The sequence below is a fragment of the Rattus norvegicus genome, chromosome 6 (genome assembly GCF_036323735.1).
Source record: "Rattus norvegicus strain BN/NHsdMcwi chromosome 6, GRCr8, whole genome shotgun sequence".
NCBI lineage: Eukaryota > Metazoa > Chordata > Mammalia > Rodentia > Muridae > Rattus > Rattus norvegicus.
The window spans coordinates 113,087,607-113,105,462 of record NC_086024.1 but is presented as its reverse complement, the minus strand read 5'-3'; the positions used below and the strand labels follow the sequence as shown (position 1 = coordinate 113,105,462).

The 17,856-nt window shown below is 48.9% G+C and overlaps 1 protein-coding gene across 12 annotated transcripts in view; it reads right to left on the bottom strand.

Moving 5' to 3' along the window:
• Nucleotides 1-17,856, bottom strand: part of Adck1 (aarF domain containing kinase 1) — a 102,628-nt gene that overhangs the window by 2,498 nt on the left and 82,274 nt on the right. For all 12 annotated transcript variants that reach the window (XM_039112658.2, NM_001399748.1, NM_001399749.1 and 9 more), the window contains 4 exons: nucleotides 13,900-14,016; nucleotides 4,488-4,637; nucleotides 3,146-3,343; nucleotides 821-1,014 (listed from right to left, as the gene is read on the bottom strand). In XM_039112658.2, coding sequence (XP_038968586.1) covers nucleotides 821-1,014; nucleotides 3,146-3,343; nucleotides 4,488-4,637; nucleotides 13,900-14,016 — 659 coding nt within the window. The remainder of the gene's footprint in view (nucleotides 1-820; nucleotides 1,015-3,145; nucleotides 3,344-4,487; nucleotides 4,638-13,899; nucleotides 14,017-17,856) is intronic.

Genomic DNA, 17,856 nt, shown 5'->3' with positions numbered 1-17,856 from the left:
ACCATATGGCGCAAAGCTTCCCTCTTCCTCTTAAACCTGTAGGAAGGGTCTCCCAGTCTGCAACACAGGCCAGAACTCTCCTTAGGGCCCCTGCCATGCTCCTGCCAATCAGCTTATCTGTCCAAATCTGCTATTTTCCCAGAATGGGCCATTCCTTCCCCAGGATGGACAGGCTGGGATGTGACTACAAGCTAGGCCTCCTCTCTGGGGTGAGAACATTCTGCCAGAACACAGCCTTTCTGGTGTATTCACTGAACTTAACTGGAGGCCTAGAGTGTGCTCTTCCGCACTCTTGCTGAAGAAGTATCGTTCTCTTTATCATTTTTGTCTCAAGAGTGCTATGGCATCTAGAAAGATCTGTGACCCTGAGATAGCCTAGTAGCCACACCTTAGCAAGTCACAGCCACATCTCCAGGTTAAGAAGCAATGGTCTCACTGCCTGGGCTGGTCCTAGGAGCCAAGTCACAAGGCCAGTAAGAAACAGGGTCCTATTGGGGCTTCCTGACCACAAATCCAGGGGACACCTGGATAAGTTGAGGGACTCAGAAATCAACCCCAAACTTTCTTAACGGAAAGCTGGACTGGGAAGATGAGATCCCAGATGCTATCATTTGGTAAAACACAAGCATGTAGGCCACCCAAAGACACCGTCTCAAGGCACCTGCTATCACTGCAGCTCATTTTGCCCCTAGGATTCCCTAAAGAGAGATCAGGAGCTTGAGAAGCCAAGACAGGGTCCTAAAGACTGAATGGTGGGGAAAGCAGAGCCCATGGGATAGTCCCTGGAACTGAGAGGTGGCCAAGGTGGGAGCATACTCACTCAGCCAGCGCCCGGATACAACACCGAGACATGTTGAGGAAGGAACTGGCGCTGGACCGCGTGCCCAGGGTGGTCTCGATGCTGCGGAGTAGATCGTTGGTCTTCAGGATGAGCAGCATCTGGCGAGGCACATGGTTAAGGAGCTGGCTGATCTCAGGCAGGTAGCAGGCTGCATTATTGCGAATCTCTGAGTCCTAATAGCAGCAAAGGGACATGAGAATGGTTAATATAGCACATGAAGACCAGGGTGCCAGCAGTATGGGTAGCCTGTGACCAAGAGGACATAAGTAATCTCCAGCTAGGCGCTTCTAGCACAGCTGCTTTGGCACCCTGTAGAGACCCCAATCCCCCCCAAAAAAGCATTGGGCCCTGTGTCCTGACCACCCAGATGGGAGGTCCCAGCCTGGCTCCCAGGCAAGCCCCGGAAACAGCACCAGTGTACAATGAAACAGACCAAAAGTCTCTCCAAGGCTTCTTTATTGGGCACCAATTTAAAACCAGGCCTAGAAGAAGCACTACCAGCTAACCAAGTCCAGCCAATATAATCTGTGGACAGAACACCCAGGTCCCACCCTAGTCTTATACCACATCAGATCTACTATCTCCTGTGCTCTACCTGTGCCTGGGTCCTGATGGTGAGTATGTGTCTAATAGCCAGCCCCCTTCTCCTATGTTAAAGGTACCCCAATTCTGTTTATCTGGCCCTTTGGGTCATGCTCTGTAGGAACCAAAAGCCACTTGCTACCCCCAGGTTATGTGGTGGCTTTGAGCACTTATTGCCTTCCTCGGTGACTGGCTCACTGCACCTCAGTCAACAGAGACCTCTTAAACCAACAGGTCTTAGACCCTTCTGCTCATTAGCTTGCCAAGGGCTTCACTTCCTCCCGGTAGTTGAGTCCACATCTCTTTCCACAGCACATAAAGCCCTGTGTGGGTTTTATAAGCCCCATCACCCTCTAGATGACACCAAATTCTTTGCCCCAGGGCTTGTGGGCTTAGTGGGCCAACAGTGCATCCATCAATCACTCCTGATGGGTGGCGTCTTCCCTGTCCTTCATATCTCAGCTCAAATGTCAACCAGTACCCCAGGTCTCTGAGCCAGGCAGGCTTCCAACCCCTTCCTCACATCATCTTATTTGTCCTCCCCTCAGATCCCCCCTCCCAGAGATACCTATAGTCTGCAATTATCCCACCTGCCTGTTGGCTCAGTTGTTTACTGTCTGTCTCTCTCAACCAAAGTGTAAATTACACAAAAGGCCTGTCTTGTCTGTTAGTCACAGGATCCTTTAAACATGCTCAGGGGCCAGCTAAAGCAAATGTTTATTGAATGAATGAACTCCAGGAACTGTGAGTAGGCACTTTGTATGCGTTGATGGGAAGACAGAAAGCATAGCTCCTACCATCCTGAGACACCTCCCCTACCCTTCGAGGATGATGCATTTAAGGCTGTAGACCCTGGAACTTCAAGTGCTTATCACTGCCACTAGGCCTGCAGGAGAAATGTGTCCATTTGAAGGAAAACAGAGCCAATAAATGGTGGGAGAGAGATTCTTTAAAATACTGTTTAAGACTCTGGATCCAGCCTTAGCTAGAGGTGCCTGTGGCAAAGCAGCTTCTAGGGAATGACCCTGAGGCCCTTAGGTGATGTTAACACCAAAGGTCACAGAAGCAGAAACACAGGATCCTGGAAGCAGTGACATCATGAGCAGAACCTCATCTCTACCTAAAGTGAGCAGAGGCCTCAATGGGGCCTGAGTTTGCCCAGCACTGAGAAACAAGCAAATGAACTCCCATGATTCTTGGCAGACAAAGAGAAGTAGACAGGAATATGGGGAGCAGAAGTACCCTAAAGTCTGTGTCCAGTCTAGACAGTCCAAGTTCATGAAAAGGGTGGGAAAAGTAAAGAGGCTTCTTCACTTGGACAGAGCTGTTTGCATACGGAGAGGAAGTGAAGGCTCTCCCTGACATGAAGCCAGAGAGGACCCAGCCACAACGAACAGTGCCCAGTGGGCGGAGGACATGCAGGGGCTACAGGAGTGTGATGGCTCCTAGGAGGTGCTGGAGGAAGCCTGGCATCTTACTAGGGTCTGGGAATTTTAAGCCACAAGCCTTATCTCTACTCTAGGATGGTAAGGTCCCAGGTGACAAAATAGGCTATCCTTCCCCTGCCTTTCTCACCCCTGTGCCATAGTGCCAGCTCTCCTCCCTTCTCCTTACCCTATATGGCTCCCATACAGCCCTCCTACAGAGACACATGGCCTAAATCATGAACCTCAGACACTGGGTTGGAAGAAGCCTCCAGGCATCTGGGAGAGGGTCACCTACCTCAGTAGCAGAGACTGGAGCTTGCCCAATGCCCTGTTTGACTGAGGCCCAAGACCGGGCGGTCAGCATACAGGCAAACAGTGGGTAGAGGTCTGCAGCCCCCAGGCGCTGGCTGTAATATTTCACTCTGTCCAAGTCGGTCCAGATCAGAGACTGCCATAGATTGCAGTAGTCCAGGCGGAACTCCTCCGTGAGCACCTGTAGCCAGGGCAACACAATCAGCGACTGGGTCTCTCTTGGCCCAGGGCCTGATCCCCAGACTAGTACTGACAGCTACACGGTGAGACAAGGAGGGTCATAGCTCCCGAACACTCGGCCATTCCTAGGGACCCAAGTTCAAAGTTAAGAGAGCTTTAATAGCATAAATCTGAAATTTCTGGGACCAGAAGTGCTCTAGATATCAGTCTCTCCTCAGATTTGCATATACATAATATCTTGGGGCTGGATCACACATCTAAGCATGAAATCCATTTGTTTCATACATGCTTTATACACGTGGCCCAAAGGTAGTTTTATACAATGTATTTAGCAATTTTGTGCATGAAACAAAGTTCTGTGGCAGAGAATTTTCTGTGGTGCCATAATGCTCAGAAGCCTCAAGCACTGGGAGTGTAGAGGTTTTGGATTAGGGTTACTCAGCCTACACGGGCAAGTCCTGGTCCTAACTGGCAGAGACTGCTAATTCCCTTCCAAAACCTATACTGACACCTTTTTAGGTGTAGGCTATTTCCCTGGGCTCCCACAAACACAGACGCAGTCCTCTACCTCAACACTGACTGATGAGGTGGAGCAAAAACCCCATCTCCTACAAAGCTCTCCCACAGGTCTCCGAGCCTCCCCTCTGCTATCACTGCCTGTGAGTCCAAGAAAAGAGAATCCTCTAGACTCCGTCTACCATACCCAAGTGTGACGGTTTGTATATGCTCGGCCCGGGGAGTGGCACTTTTAGTAGTTGTGGCCTTGTTGGAGTAGGTGTGTCACCATGGGTGTGGGCTTAAGACCTTCATCCTAGCTACCTGGAATTCAGTATTCTGCTAGCAGCTTTCAGATGAAGATGTAGGACTCTCAGTTCCTCCTGCACCATGCCTGCCTGGATGCTACCATGTTCCTGCCTTGATGATAATGGGCTGAACCTCTGAACCTGTAAGCCAGCCCCAATTAAATGTTGTCCTAATAAAGAGTTGCCTTGGTCATGATATCTGTGCACAGCAGTAATAACCTAAGACAACAAGCCAAGGTAAGTGAGGTGCTCACCTCCTACCTCAGCTACCTGCCTTGAAGCTTCAGGGTTTCTGGACAACAACAGTGGGCTCCAATCCCAGGAAGGAGAATTTTCTCCTACCTGGTAGAGCCCATGATCCAAGAGGACAATCTCAGCCTTGCCCGTGTCAGGACGCTTCCGCACCAGCACATTGCCTGGGTGGGGGTCACAGTGTACGAAGCCATTGACAAAGATCATCTCACTGTACATCTTGCCTAGGTGGCAGGAGATCTGAAAGAGAAGCAACCTGGTAGGAGTTCTTCCCTTCCCATACGTGCTCCAGGAGCTTCTCTCAGACCCCTAATCTAGTCACTCTCAAGAGACGATAGGAGCCATTGGGCCTGGACATAGGAAAGGATGGAGTCCTCACATCTAAGAGAGAAGTTCCAATCCAACCACACATTAGAACCACTTGGAGCTCAGACATGCTGGGACAGCCTTAGCCACCAGTGTTTTCTGAGTTCCCAGGGTGATCTCCTGCATGCAAGAGAAAAGGTTGGCTGCTTCTCCATTTCCTGATGGCTGTCAGTCAGTCTTCACCTCCCACACTGCCCTGCCCACATCTGTCTCCTCTCTGTTCTTTTATCAGCCCCTCTTCACTCTTTCCCAAAGGTGAGAGAGTGGGTGGTGGGAACAATCCCACCCACTCCTTCGAAGAACAGGGCTGGGTTAGGAACAGGCGATACACACAATGTCTCTCCTCTGCAGCTGCCCTGCTACCAGGCCAGTCCTAGACAGACCCAGAGTCCAGGACCTGCTCCCCTCTCCCCATCCCCCAGAACCCAATGCTAATCTGATTTATGATGTCTGTGTAGAAGAAAGACAGTGGAGAGGCCATTTAAATCATCCTGTCAGTCCCGCGAGCCCTGCCAAGGCAGCCTTCTTATCTCTACTCCCTTTTTTATTAAAGCTAAAAGCCTCTTCCTTGTTTGGGAGCAGCTGCTGAATAGAAGTGGACCTGGGCCCCCAGATGATCTGTTGATGGACATTCGGGGGATAAAGATGCTCAGCCAGAAGGTAGATGCCCCAGGACACCAACTGTCCTTGGCTTTCCTTCTAGCCTCAGTTGAACCTTGTGGTCATTAACAAGTGAACAATAGTGAAGAGGAAGGAGCCGGGGCTCACAGCAAGGGGGATTACAGATCAAGAGTCTTCCTCAACTCAGCAGTCTTATGGCATGAGGTCTTGCCTCTCTCCCTGTTCTTACCTTACCTCTCACCACACACACACACACACACACACACACACACACACACACACACACACATATACATACATACACAGACTCACACACAGACTCACACACAGACACACTCTCACACATATAGACATACACACACACATATACACATAGACACACACACAACATAAATACAGACACACACCAGACTCACACACAGACACACACTCTCACACATATAGACATACACACACATACATACACCCACACAGACACACATGCACAACATACACACAGACTCACACACAGGCACACATTCTCACACATATAGACATACACACATACACACACAAAAATATACACACACAGACACATACAGACTCACACACAGACACACACTTTCACACATATAGAAATATACACACACAGACACACACTCTCACACATACAGACATACACATACACAGACACACACACACACACTCTCACACATACAGACATACACAGACACACACACATACACACACACATATACACACACAGACACACACACAGACACGCACTCTCACACATACAGACATACAGACACACACACACACACACACACACACAGAGGCCATGTCACTCCTCCAATGATCCCCGTGCCTTCCTACCTCAGGCTTTTTGGTGCAAACCATTCCTGCTGCCACAGCCTTCCGACCATCCCCATTCCCAGGTCCAGCCCCCAAGCCCCCTTCTGTTTTATTTAGGGTAGGAAGAGTGCTCCCACCACACACTCCTAGAGGACACTGGGTATTTTCTTTTACAGCTCTAGCAATTACTCGTGTGATTATTTGACAAATGACCATCTGGTTCACTATCGTAAACTCCTAGGACAGCAGGGACTGGCTCTGTTTTATTAAACGGCTTTATTGAGGTGTAATTGATGTGCTATAGACTGGCTCTATTATGCATGCACTTGCCTGTAACAGCACCACACAGGTAAAATAAGGCTCTGCACTCAACGTGAGTAAGTTCTCCCTGATCTCTGAAGATGCTGTGTTTATCCTGTCAGTCTCTCCAAAGCCCTGAGCATTTAGAATCAGTACCAAGTTAAAAGATTAAGAATGGTCAAGTGTGGTGGCGTAGACATAATTTCAGCACTTAGGAGCCTGAGATGGGAGGGTGGAAGTCCAGAGCTAGCCTGGGCTAGGAAAGACTTGATTAAAGAATAATCCTGCATTTGAACAATAGCTGCCATCCTTACTATGCTTAGAATGTAAACACAATTATCACACACACACACACACACACACACACACACACACACTGCAAACAAGAAACTGAGAACACTGAGGTTAAAGCTGCTCGTGGCATAGCCCTGTTACTTCAAAGCAGGTATGAGCCCCAGCTGCCTAACTATGCCCTTCTATACTGGGGCACCTCTCTCTAGAGACCTCGGAGCAGCTGCTTAAACTTCTGGATTCAGTGAGCAATAACTCTCACGGGTGGCTGCAGAAGTGAAGGATCATGTCACAGGGCCTGAGATCCAGGGACCTCCTGTAGATAGCCCTGTGGGAGTCACCACCAGTGCCTGCGGTGATGACGATACTGAAGGCGCTGCCCCACAACACAGCTCTCTGACTCCTGACATTTGCCTCATACTTGGGACTCAGTCATTCTCATTAGGAATAGGACTTTGCCCTAGGTCAAATTTCAGACTCATTCTGAGATGGCAGGGGTTACAGGGCCACTGTTTTCTGTTTCCTAGGAGATGGGCCTCAGCCAAAACAGGTCCTGAAAAGCCAGCCAGTTCCCCACCTCTGTGCCACCAAGAATCCTTTTTGTTAGGCTTCTTGGAGCTCCTCAGAGCTACGCTTCAGAAGGCCGTATCTGACAAACCGATTCCATTTATTAAGTAATCATTCATTTTTATTTGTCAAGGACGCATATAAAGTCCAATCAGGGCTCCTGATCAGCCCAAGATAAGCAGCGCAGCCAGACTGAGCTGACGGAATTCCAGTCAAAATGTGGAGAAGTGACATTTCATTTAGTCTGGGCAAACCTGTCACAGGGAGATGTATGATCTCCCTTAAGCTTTCTGAAATATTGTTAATCGCTCTGGGCCCCTTATTTCTACAATGAAAGATGGCCCCCAGGGGCATGGTGAATCGGGGTAAGGGGCTCATATCCCTTAGGAGTGGTCCTCCATCGGCAGGTGGGAGTACTGCCAACTACTACCTCATATATAAGTGGAGCCACTAGAGAGAGCATGTTCGAGCGTGTGCACACACACACACACACACACACACACACACACACACCATTTCAACACCCGCCAGCCAGCTGCCACTTGGAGGCCTTCCTACTTGGAAGCTTTTATTTAGTTCAACCAGATGTCACCAGGCCTGACAGGTACAGAAGGCAGAGCAGGGAGCAGGAGCTGGCTGATGCCAACAGCTCAGCACTGAAGCCATCTTGGCGCTGCCACTTTGGGCATGGGTGACCTGAGAGACAAGCCATCCTAGTCCTCCATCTCCATTAGCACTTAAGTGGGACTAAAGTCATCTGTCCGACCTCCTCACAGGGCAACCTCACAATTCAAAGTCAAATACCATTACCCAGGAGAGAGCCATTATTACTCAATGTTAGACACACAAATGTCACTGTTTTGGCTTTTCATTGCTTTAGACATGGAGGAAAATGCATACTTGTTACTACTAAGTGTAACAGTCAGCATTATGAACACAGTTCACAAACATACAGAGACTGAAGTGCCCAAGGCTTTTAGCTCAACAGTTGGGAAGCAGGCAAGATGGGAGGGCTGCTTCTAAAACAACTGTGAGGGAGCCAGGACTTACTCGGAGCATTTAAACAGAAAGAAAGGAATATTCCTGGATGAAATGTGAAGTGCTTATTGTCCTAAGAGGCCTTAAGAAGAAAAAAACAGTATCAATTTTAGGACAGCAGTTCTCAACCTGTGGGTCACGACCCCTTCAGGAGTTGAATGGAATGACCTTTTCATAGGGGTCACTTATGACCATTAGAAAACACAGATATTTACATCACAATTCATAACAGTAGTAGAATTACAGTTATGAAGTAGCAATGAAAAGAATTTGTGGTTGGGGGTCACCACAACAAGTATTCACCGGTATTAAACGGTCGCAGCGTTTGGAAGGGTGAGAACCACTGCTTTGGGGTTATCTTTTCTTCTGAGCAGTAACTACTTATATCTCAACTGGAAAGAGCTACAGGTGGATGCATGCCTTCCGTCTGAGCTCATAGTTCTTGATAACAAACGCAAAGAAAAGTCCACTACCCTAGATATCGAAAAGTCCTTGGGGAAGGCGAGATGGAACTGGCAGTTCTGGTTGAACTACACTTAAGAGTGACTTTGACAGAGTACACCAGTCTTGGGCCCTATTTTCTTAGTTTTGTGTGAATTCTCTATGCATCTTGCAAAACCAGGCTAATGGGCAGTAGCATGTTTTGTTAAGTAGCCCACGATGGGCCAAGCCCTGCCCCAGACACCTCGCCATTCTCTGCAAGAAACAGCTGAAGGAGTGATACAAAGACAGGAAGAAGCCACTGATCACTTGCTCAGCAGTCAGTGACGCTGATTCATCAGGTGACCTGACTCCAGAGACTAGGTGCTAAATGACCAGGCCACCTGCCTTTCCACTGCAGAAAGCTCTTCCGAAAGTTGACTTCTGAGGGACCTTGGCATCCAGTAACTCGTCTGCCCAAAGAAAAGGATGTTGGTAGGAAATTCTGGCTGGGTAACTCCCCCAGTCCACACCTCTAAGCAAAAGGTACAGGACAGCGCTCTTTATTAAGAAGTCACAGAGAAGTATGAATTGTTCCTTGTGAAAAGAATATGCCACTCAATAAGAGATTTCATTAATTACAAAGGCCTTTATTCTCTAACAGTGGGGGAGAGGGGAAAACCAGGACTCCATAAAAAGGCTGAGTAAAGAATTAATTGAGTAAATAATATTTAAATCAAGGAGTTATTTTGGGACTTTTCTCAAGGCCTGAATTGGCTGAAAGTACTTTAATTGGTCTATAATTGTGTGAATTAATTCATTCCTACCCCAAAGGAAAAGTCTATGTATGTTCCTGGGGTGGGGTGTCTCCGAAGCAAGGACAATGTCTGTGAGAGGAAAGCAAGGCTGCTGTTGTAGCATCTGTCCCCAGAGCCTGCCAGATTCTCCACACAGGCCAGCCTGCTGCCTGGGACATAGCACCACCATGCTCTTCCTGTCCCCAGCTGCCTAGGGCTGCAGGCAGTGTATCGATGGCACACAGCGATCTTGGATGAGTGAGCTGGGAGATGATATCTCTGATCACCCAGCTTGAACTCCTCAGCCTCACACAGTGGCAGTGGGGACAGGAAGGGAGGTGCCAATGGGTCACAGAAGACTGAGAGGTGGCTCTGATGGTGGCACTTGGAAAGCCTCCTGTTTCAACATAAGCCTTAAACATCCCACCACACGGTGATCCTTTCCATACTTGGTCCCCAGCTCATGGCATTATTCGAAAGTGGGACCTGGCTGGTAAAAGGAGGTCATTTCAGGTGATAAGGCGATAGCCGCCCATCGCTGGTTCTGGCAGAGATCACTGCTTTCTGATCTCTGGCTACATGAAGACCTTCTGTTTCATGGCCCAATCCACAGATAGAACCACTCCAATCAACATGTCTTCCCTGCTGTGGTGGATGTAACCTTTGGAAGCCATGAGCCAAAATAAACTCGTCCTTAAGTTACTTCTCTAACTACAGTAAAGTATTTTATCACAAAAAGAAAATCAATGAAGCTTCTTTAATCAGACCTTACCAGGCTTCACATGAGAGTCAGACACAACATTGTGAGGCAAGAAAGCCTGTGGATCTCTACCGGACATGCTCTGCAAGGCACCTCAAGTTCAGGCAAAAGGGAGTCCCAGGAGTCATCAACCATCAGAACACATGTGAGGAAGGAACTCCTGTTGGCACCTGGTGTCTCCTCTCTAGGATGAGAACTCATCCCACACAGATTCCATACACTTCTACCTTGCTTGGGACACCATAAAAGGCCAGGGAAAGGATTCATTGCTCCCCATTTCCCCTGCCCTTTGACAAACACTGTCTTGGTGGTACCACGGACATCCGAGAGATGGAGTTTCAGTGCCAATATGTATTGAGCACATTCATCAGGCTCAGCGCTGTGCCAAGTGTGCGATGCTTCAGTTGTCAAGATCTCTAGGTCACCCATGGTCAACTGCAGACAGGGAATCCAGGGTTCCTAAAGACGAGCAACTCCACAGTAGAACGGCTGACCAATGACAGAGCTTGCACTGGACTCCAGAAAACTCCTCTGGCCCAACCAGTCAATAACCTCTGCTGTGAGAAAACAAACAAATCCCTAGGAACTACCTGGGAGTTCACGAACACCCATGAGCATCCAAGAGTGATGGGGTGGGAGAGAAGAGACCGTTTTCCTTCTAGTGATTGCAGGAATTGGGTCTTCAGTATCATCAGATTCCAGCTGGGGGGAAGGGCCAGGAGGTTGGAATGATGCTGAACACAAGTGGGAAGGTCCTATTCTGTCCACATGGAGCAGTGACAGAAGCAAAGGTAATCTGGGGAAAGGAAGAGGCTTGAGCTTTTCTGAATCAATTTGCATGCCAATCAGGTACATCCAAATCTGTGCACTCACAGGCCAGAGACAGAGGAAAGGAAGAGAACAAAGATTCTCAAGGATTCTACCAAGGAAGATGCCTCCGTGAGTAACGCCCTCATGAATGATGAATTATGAAAATGTTCTGACATGGCCGTATTGCTTATAAAGCTCACGTAATCACATCTGTCCCATAGCAGAAAGGACTTGGCCTCCTATCTCAAGAACTTGACTTCAGGCCCCTGGAGTGATGAATGGCAGAGCCAGGCACCCTCTGGTACCCAGCCTGTCTAGCACCAGGCCTCTTGGAAGCCCCATGCTTGGTTCTGTCCACATTTCTATTCGAGCACAAGTGGGCAGTGCATGCACATAGTAGATACTCAAAACATACACTGAAAGGTGACTCTGAGATCCTTCACCGTTCCTAGAAGTAAACACAATAAAGGGCTTCCAGCTACATGGAGAACGAAACCACACTCCACTCCCTTGCAAAGGCCTCTAAAATGACTTCAGAGAGAAAGAGGAGGCAACGCACCCAGCACAAGAAGAGCAGGAGGCGTAACCACAGCAGCCAATGCGAGACAGGAGGGCCATGGCCCGGGACAGATGGGGACAGGTGGTAACAGAGCAAAGGCTGAGGAGCCCTGAGCCAGCTATAGGTGCTCTATGACTGTGATCGAAACTCCTAGGAGGCTCAGTACCTAAGCATCTCTGCAAACAGGTTTTGAGAGTCCTAAACGGAAAGATTAGAAGGTTTTAAGGGTTTGAGCTAAGTCCTAAATCCACCCCAACTCTAACAGAAGTTGGCTCCCTGGAGAGTGAAGGGACAGACTCCAGTTTTCCTCCTCCACCTGGGATCCTAAAGACCAGGACTGAATCCAAGACCACGTAATTATGTCCCTCTTTTTCCAACTGTTCTCTCCCTAAGGAAATGCCTCGATGGTGGTGTCTGTCCCTGAGGCCTCTGGATCCAGTCAGCCTTCACAGACTGGTGATATCTGCCCACCGGGTCCCCTGCATCTGTCCCTGCTGCCCTGTACTACCAATTCAGTCACCTTTCTCTTGGCTAATTTCATGCCAATTAAGCCAGGCCTCAGCCCCAGCAGGGTCTTCAACACACACTCACTGCAATTCAATTAACCTCCAATAAAGGTCTTACACTCAATAGTCCTCTGTGGCTAGAAGAAGCCCCAACTGCCTGCAGAAGACCCTTCCACATAATCTTTGCTTTTAATGAGATCAGTGGTAATCACTGTCACCATCTCCTGAAGTTACTACAAATATGACCCTGGATGTATATGCTACCATGGTCAGGGAGATAAACAGAGGCGCCCCTAGAAGATGAGCACAGGAGGGTAGGTGCTGCAAGTACAAATTCAGATGAGCACCGATAGCTCCAGGGCTTTGTGCTGGAGTGAGATCCTCTGCAGACTCTCTTAAGATACTCTGCAACCCTTCCCACCCCAGATTCTCATGTGTACCCAGGGGTGGTTCCCAGGAATCTGCATAGCTATATGTATCCCTTCAATGGTTCTGAAATAGATGGCTCTTTTTTTTTTTTTTTTTTTTTTGGTCTTTTTTTCGGAGCTGGGGACCGAACCCAGGGCCTTGTGCTTCCTAGGCAAGCGCTCTACCACTGAGCTAAATCCCCAGCCCCAAATAGATGGCTCTTGAGCCAGTCAGTGCCCACTAAGCCGTAGAGTCACTGGTCTATAAAATATTCAAATACAAAGGATCTTTAATTGGGGGTCAGCTGGTCCATCACCTCCACTAAGATAACTGAGGGCCAGAGACGTAGGACTGCCTTCATTCTTGAAAAATTAGATGTCTACTAAGGTCTCTCCATCTGGATACTGGCTTTTCCCAGTGGCAGGGACAAAGAGGCCCAGACTCTGCCCACCCTGCCCAGAGTCCACTGGTCTCCAGCTGGCTATGTCTCGAGCAAGCCACAATATCAGAACATGTGCTTCTGTGTTTACACTCACCCTGGAAAAATCAGAGCGCCCTCTGAAGAGATGCCATTATAGCCATAACTTGCTAGATCCTAAGAGATGAATGGCTGGGAGTGGCCCCTGGGCTGGAAGTCCATCTCTAGCAGGAGAGGCCAGTGATGACAAAGGCTCTGCTTCCTTTGAGGGAGACTCTAGAAGTGACCTCCCAGTGGGGCCAGCCAGTCCCCACTGAAGTCAGACTCTGTAAGCTACCCAGGCACCTTCCTCCTCCCTACCCTAGGAACTGAAAGCAAGGGGAGCAATGGGATTTTCTCAGTGTGCTGCCAATTTCCTGACAGTTACTGATCAGCAGCCAACAAGTGGCTACAAGTTCTACTGTGGACCCACATAGGTCTGGAGGAGGGAGATAGAAAAGGTGGAGGAGAAAGGGCCTGGGTTCTAATCCTGGTTAAAATCCCCTCTGAGGAGTTAGCTGATGATCTCAGGGTGGGAGTTGATGAATGGCCCCTATGCTGCTCACCCACCCGTACGGACTTAGCCACTGTGAGAAAAGAAGGCAGCAACAACCTCAGGCTCAAGGAGGCTTGCTTGTCCCTGTCCCTACTCCAGGCCCAGGAATGGATGGGGAAACGGGGAAGAACTCTCCCTGGTAGAAGCATGACTTTTAAAGGCAGTGGGGCAGGCTCTAGGCAAGCAGTCCCAGCCACACCCTGTCCCCTCACCTCATTCACATCGATCCGGTTCTTCTCCATGTAGGCCCTGTCGTTGACCTGACCTCCCTCCACAAATTCCATCAGGAGCACCCTCTTGGTAGACAGCTCCCAGTGGATCTGGGGGACCTGCAGAAGGAAGAGGTGAGTCACATCAGAGGAGGAGGCTGCGGGCAGGACCATCCCCTAGTAAAGTTCTGGGAGTCAGACAGTGGCACATCCTGCTGTTTGGATGGAGCCACTGCCAGAGAGAGAGGAGGACTAGGCAGACTGCCTCAGCCAGGTGCCCCTACAGCCGAACTCCTTCACAAGCCCTTCATGAATGTGGGACCAACTCCCTCATCTCCCCCCACCCCTGACCTTCCACACCCCTCACCGCTCACCCCTGCCCACCTCCACTTTACTGTAAGCCACACATTACAATAGGAATGGGTACTTGGGAGAGATGTTCCTACCTGGAAGCTGCTGCTATTAAAGACTTGAACTAGAAATGTATGTTGCAGGCTCAGCACGCTTTAGAGCATGGTCCCCAGCTGGTGGCGTTATTTTGAGAGATTTAGGAACTTTTAGGAAGTAGGTCCTGGCAGGTAGAAGAAGGCCGCACTGGAGGCGGGCCTCTCATACAGGAGCCCAACCCCTGTATCTGGAAACCCTGTGATGGAAAGAGCCTCCAGTGTTCCCTTCTCAGCCGCAAGCTCCACAATGACTTTGCCACCAAGACGAGTGAAACCCTCTGAAGACATAAGCCGGAACGAATCTTTCTTTCCTTAGGTTGTTTCCATCAGGTACTGTGGTCAGTGTTGCACATGCAGCTAATACCAATGCTAAGAGCTGCTTCCCTCTGCCTCTCCCTCCATCAGACCCTTGCTTGGCCCTAACCCTGCTACAGTTTCTGCACCTGGGAAATAGATCTATTGAAGCAATAAAGTGAGTTTGAACCAGAGAATAAATTGTTTTCTGCTATATTCTTACAAGTCTCCTGTGGATCTTAACCCAATGTCTACTATATTATCCAACTCTCTCTTCCCCACAGGTGAGAAACTGAAACCCGTTCCCTGCCTGCCCCATAGCTGGTGACTACGTGATGCATGCACTTCTGGCCCATCAAATGTAAGCGGCACTCTGTTAGAGGATTCAGGAAAGGTTTAGTTTCTCTTCATAAAAGGATGCTTGTGATACTATTCCCCTTGCTCTCCCACGATGAAAGGGAATGTGATTCTTGGGACAGTAGCAGCCATCTTGTAACCACAGGGAAGGAAAAGGAAGTCAACCCTGATGCTGTCACAGTTCTAAGTACCATCAGCAGACAACTGCTACACGTCTTCTCACTCTACAAAAATAATACACATTTTGTGAATTATCTTTAATGATGTGTATGTGGAGGAGAGATAATGTGCCTGAGCACAGGTGCCCAAGGAGGCAGGAGGCTTTGTATTCCCTGGAGCTGGTGTTACAGGTAGTTGTAAGCCACCTGATATGGTTAGTGGGAACCAGATTTGGGTCCTCTGGAAGAATAGTGTGTGTTCTTAACTTCTGAGCCATCCCTCTAGCCCCAAGAATAAGCATTAGAAACCAACAACAACAAAACCAAAACAAGGAGGAGGAGGAGGAGGAAGAGGAGGAGAACAACAACAATAATAAAAACTATCTAGCAGTGTTGGTACACTCCTTTAATCCCAGCACTAGGAAGCAGAGGCAGGATCTTTTTGAGTTTAGGGCCAGCCTGGTCTACAGAGCAAGTTCCAGAACAGCCAGGGCTACACTGAGAAACACTGTCTCAAAACAAACAAACCAACAAACAAAAAAACCTGTTGGATTGGGCTTTGGTTATTTGCAAACAAATCGTACACTAACGAACACATTCCTACTCTCTGTGACTCTGAAAACTCCTAAAAGCCAAGCAGACTTCCTCAGGAGCAGCAAGGGGTCAGAGGGTACCACAGGCTACGTGACATCACATAAGCAGGTGACACTATCAGCACCACCGAAGCCATGATGCTTTCTTTCAGCATGCTCTTTCTCCAAACTTTTGATGACTATTTCCTCTGAAGGAGAAAAACCAAGGCCAGCTTATTCCAGTGTTTCAGAGTCTGAGTCCTCCTCTCCCTCATTCCTAAGGCCCATCTAGACAGTCCATCTTCAAGTCCAGCTATATACTTCTCCTAGTTCTGAGGAAGCTGTACCATCGATGACTCCCTTACCTCATGCCTCAGTTTCCTTTCCTGGCAAGGACCCTGCAGGTCACAGAAGCCCCTGTGCTGAGAACCGGATGAGTCGAAGCTAAGTTTTCACTATTAGGAAATCTAGGCTGATCAAAACATCTGTGCCTCTCTGTTGTTTTGAATGTAATATTTAGACATACTTGTCAACTCAAAATATGTCCATGTCTGTCATTACCATTGCTCCTGGTCTCCAGAGGAAACATACACTACTTGGGTACCTTTGGTTAAGTTCGTCCATTGATTTGGAAACCTGACCTTGGCAGTGGGCCTTGGAGCTCTGTAAACATTAGGCTAGAGCCCCACCAGGACCTACTGGGTCATTTGGAGGACAGCCAGGAGAACACCAAGGGTGGGGTGAGAGCCCCGAGGCTGATGCCTTTTTGGACTGCCTGGGCAGGCACAAGGATAAGACTGGGCCTCCCTCTCATACCTTCATTTCTTTTTTTTTTTTTTTTTTTGGTTCTTTTTTTTTCGGAGCTGGGGACCGAACCCAGGGCCTTGTGCTTCCTAGGTAAGCGCTCTACCACTGAGCTAAATCCCCAGCCCCCCTTCATTTCTTGTGATGTGACCATTTCAGTCCTTTTCCTCAGCAACTGGGGCTGGAAAGTGGACTGGAAAATCACAAAGGGCAAACTGCATGACTTGTCCCTCAAGTCCCCAAATGGCTATGTCTCACCATTGCCCGTCTCCTTCCATTGAGGAAGGGAAAAGCAAGAGACAAACATCGGTGCCTGGCAATAAAGCAAGCAAGCTCTGGGAGGCATCTCACCAGGGACCCCCTGGCCCCAGCAGGGCCACCTCTGGCCTACAGGCCCCTGACTCATGGTCCATGTCATACAGGACAGCTCCTCACAGAGGCACACCTGAGGGCTCCACCTGCTCCCACATCAAGACCACCCCAACCCCAAGAAGTGGGCTGTGAAAAGTTCCACAACCTTGCTTGGGTAGCCTGGCCTCATGGTGGGGACCGACTATGCACCTCTACTCTGTGCACTGTAGAGCCTTGGCTATCCTCCAGAGTACAGTCCTCCTGAAGTCAGAGCCTGGCCAAGCAGAACACAGCTTGGCCTCCTACTAGCTGTACTGACTGTGGACACATGCATAGTTTCTCTGAGGCCAAGTGCACCCCTAGTAAGATGATGTGGACGGTCATAGGAGAACCTGCTTTACCTCACTTACCACTGTCATAGAGAGAGGACGGGTGTCCCGCACAGGACCAGGTGCTGAGCTGCTGGTCAAACACTGGCTGTCCTGTGACAGCTACACAGTGATTCATGAGCATCCCAATTCACCTCGGAGCTGAGTCAATGCCATAGGCTCACACACTCATGCAAACCTAATCGATTGTCTCTGATTCAGAAATGTTTCAAACAAGTAGTACAAAGGCAGTTTGATGTGCAGGCTTTAAGCCACGCTGTCTCTACCCTAAACCTGCTTCTGTCCCTTGCTGGTTTACTATTTAACTCTAGGCTAATGACTTGATCACTTGGGACTTCTGCTCCCCCACCAATGACACAGGGTTTAAAATGGCCCCTCCTTTGTGAGGCCGCTATATGGATGAAAGGGTAAATAAATGAGAAACACTTTTAGGAGTGTCTAACATATTGAAAGGTCAGATGTTATCATACATGTTGCTCATCTTTGAAAGTCTAAACGAGCTATGACACTTCTCCAAGAGCTCACATATCCCTCAGGTTCCTGACCTCACACAAAACACTCTGGTGCAACCCTGCCTGATGCCACACAC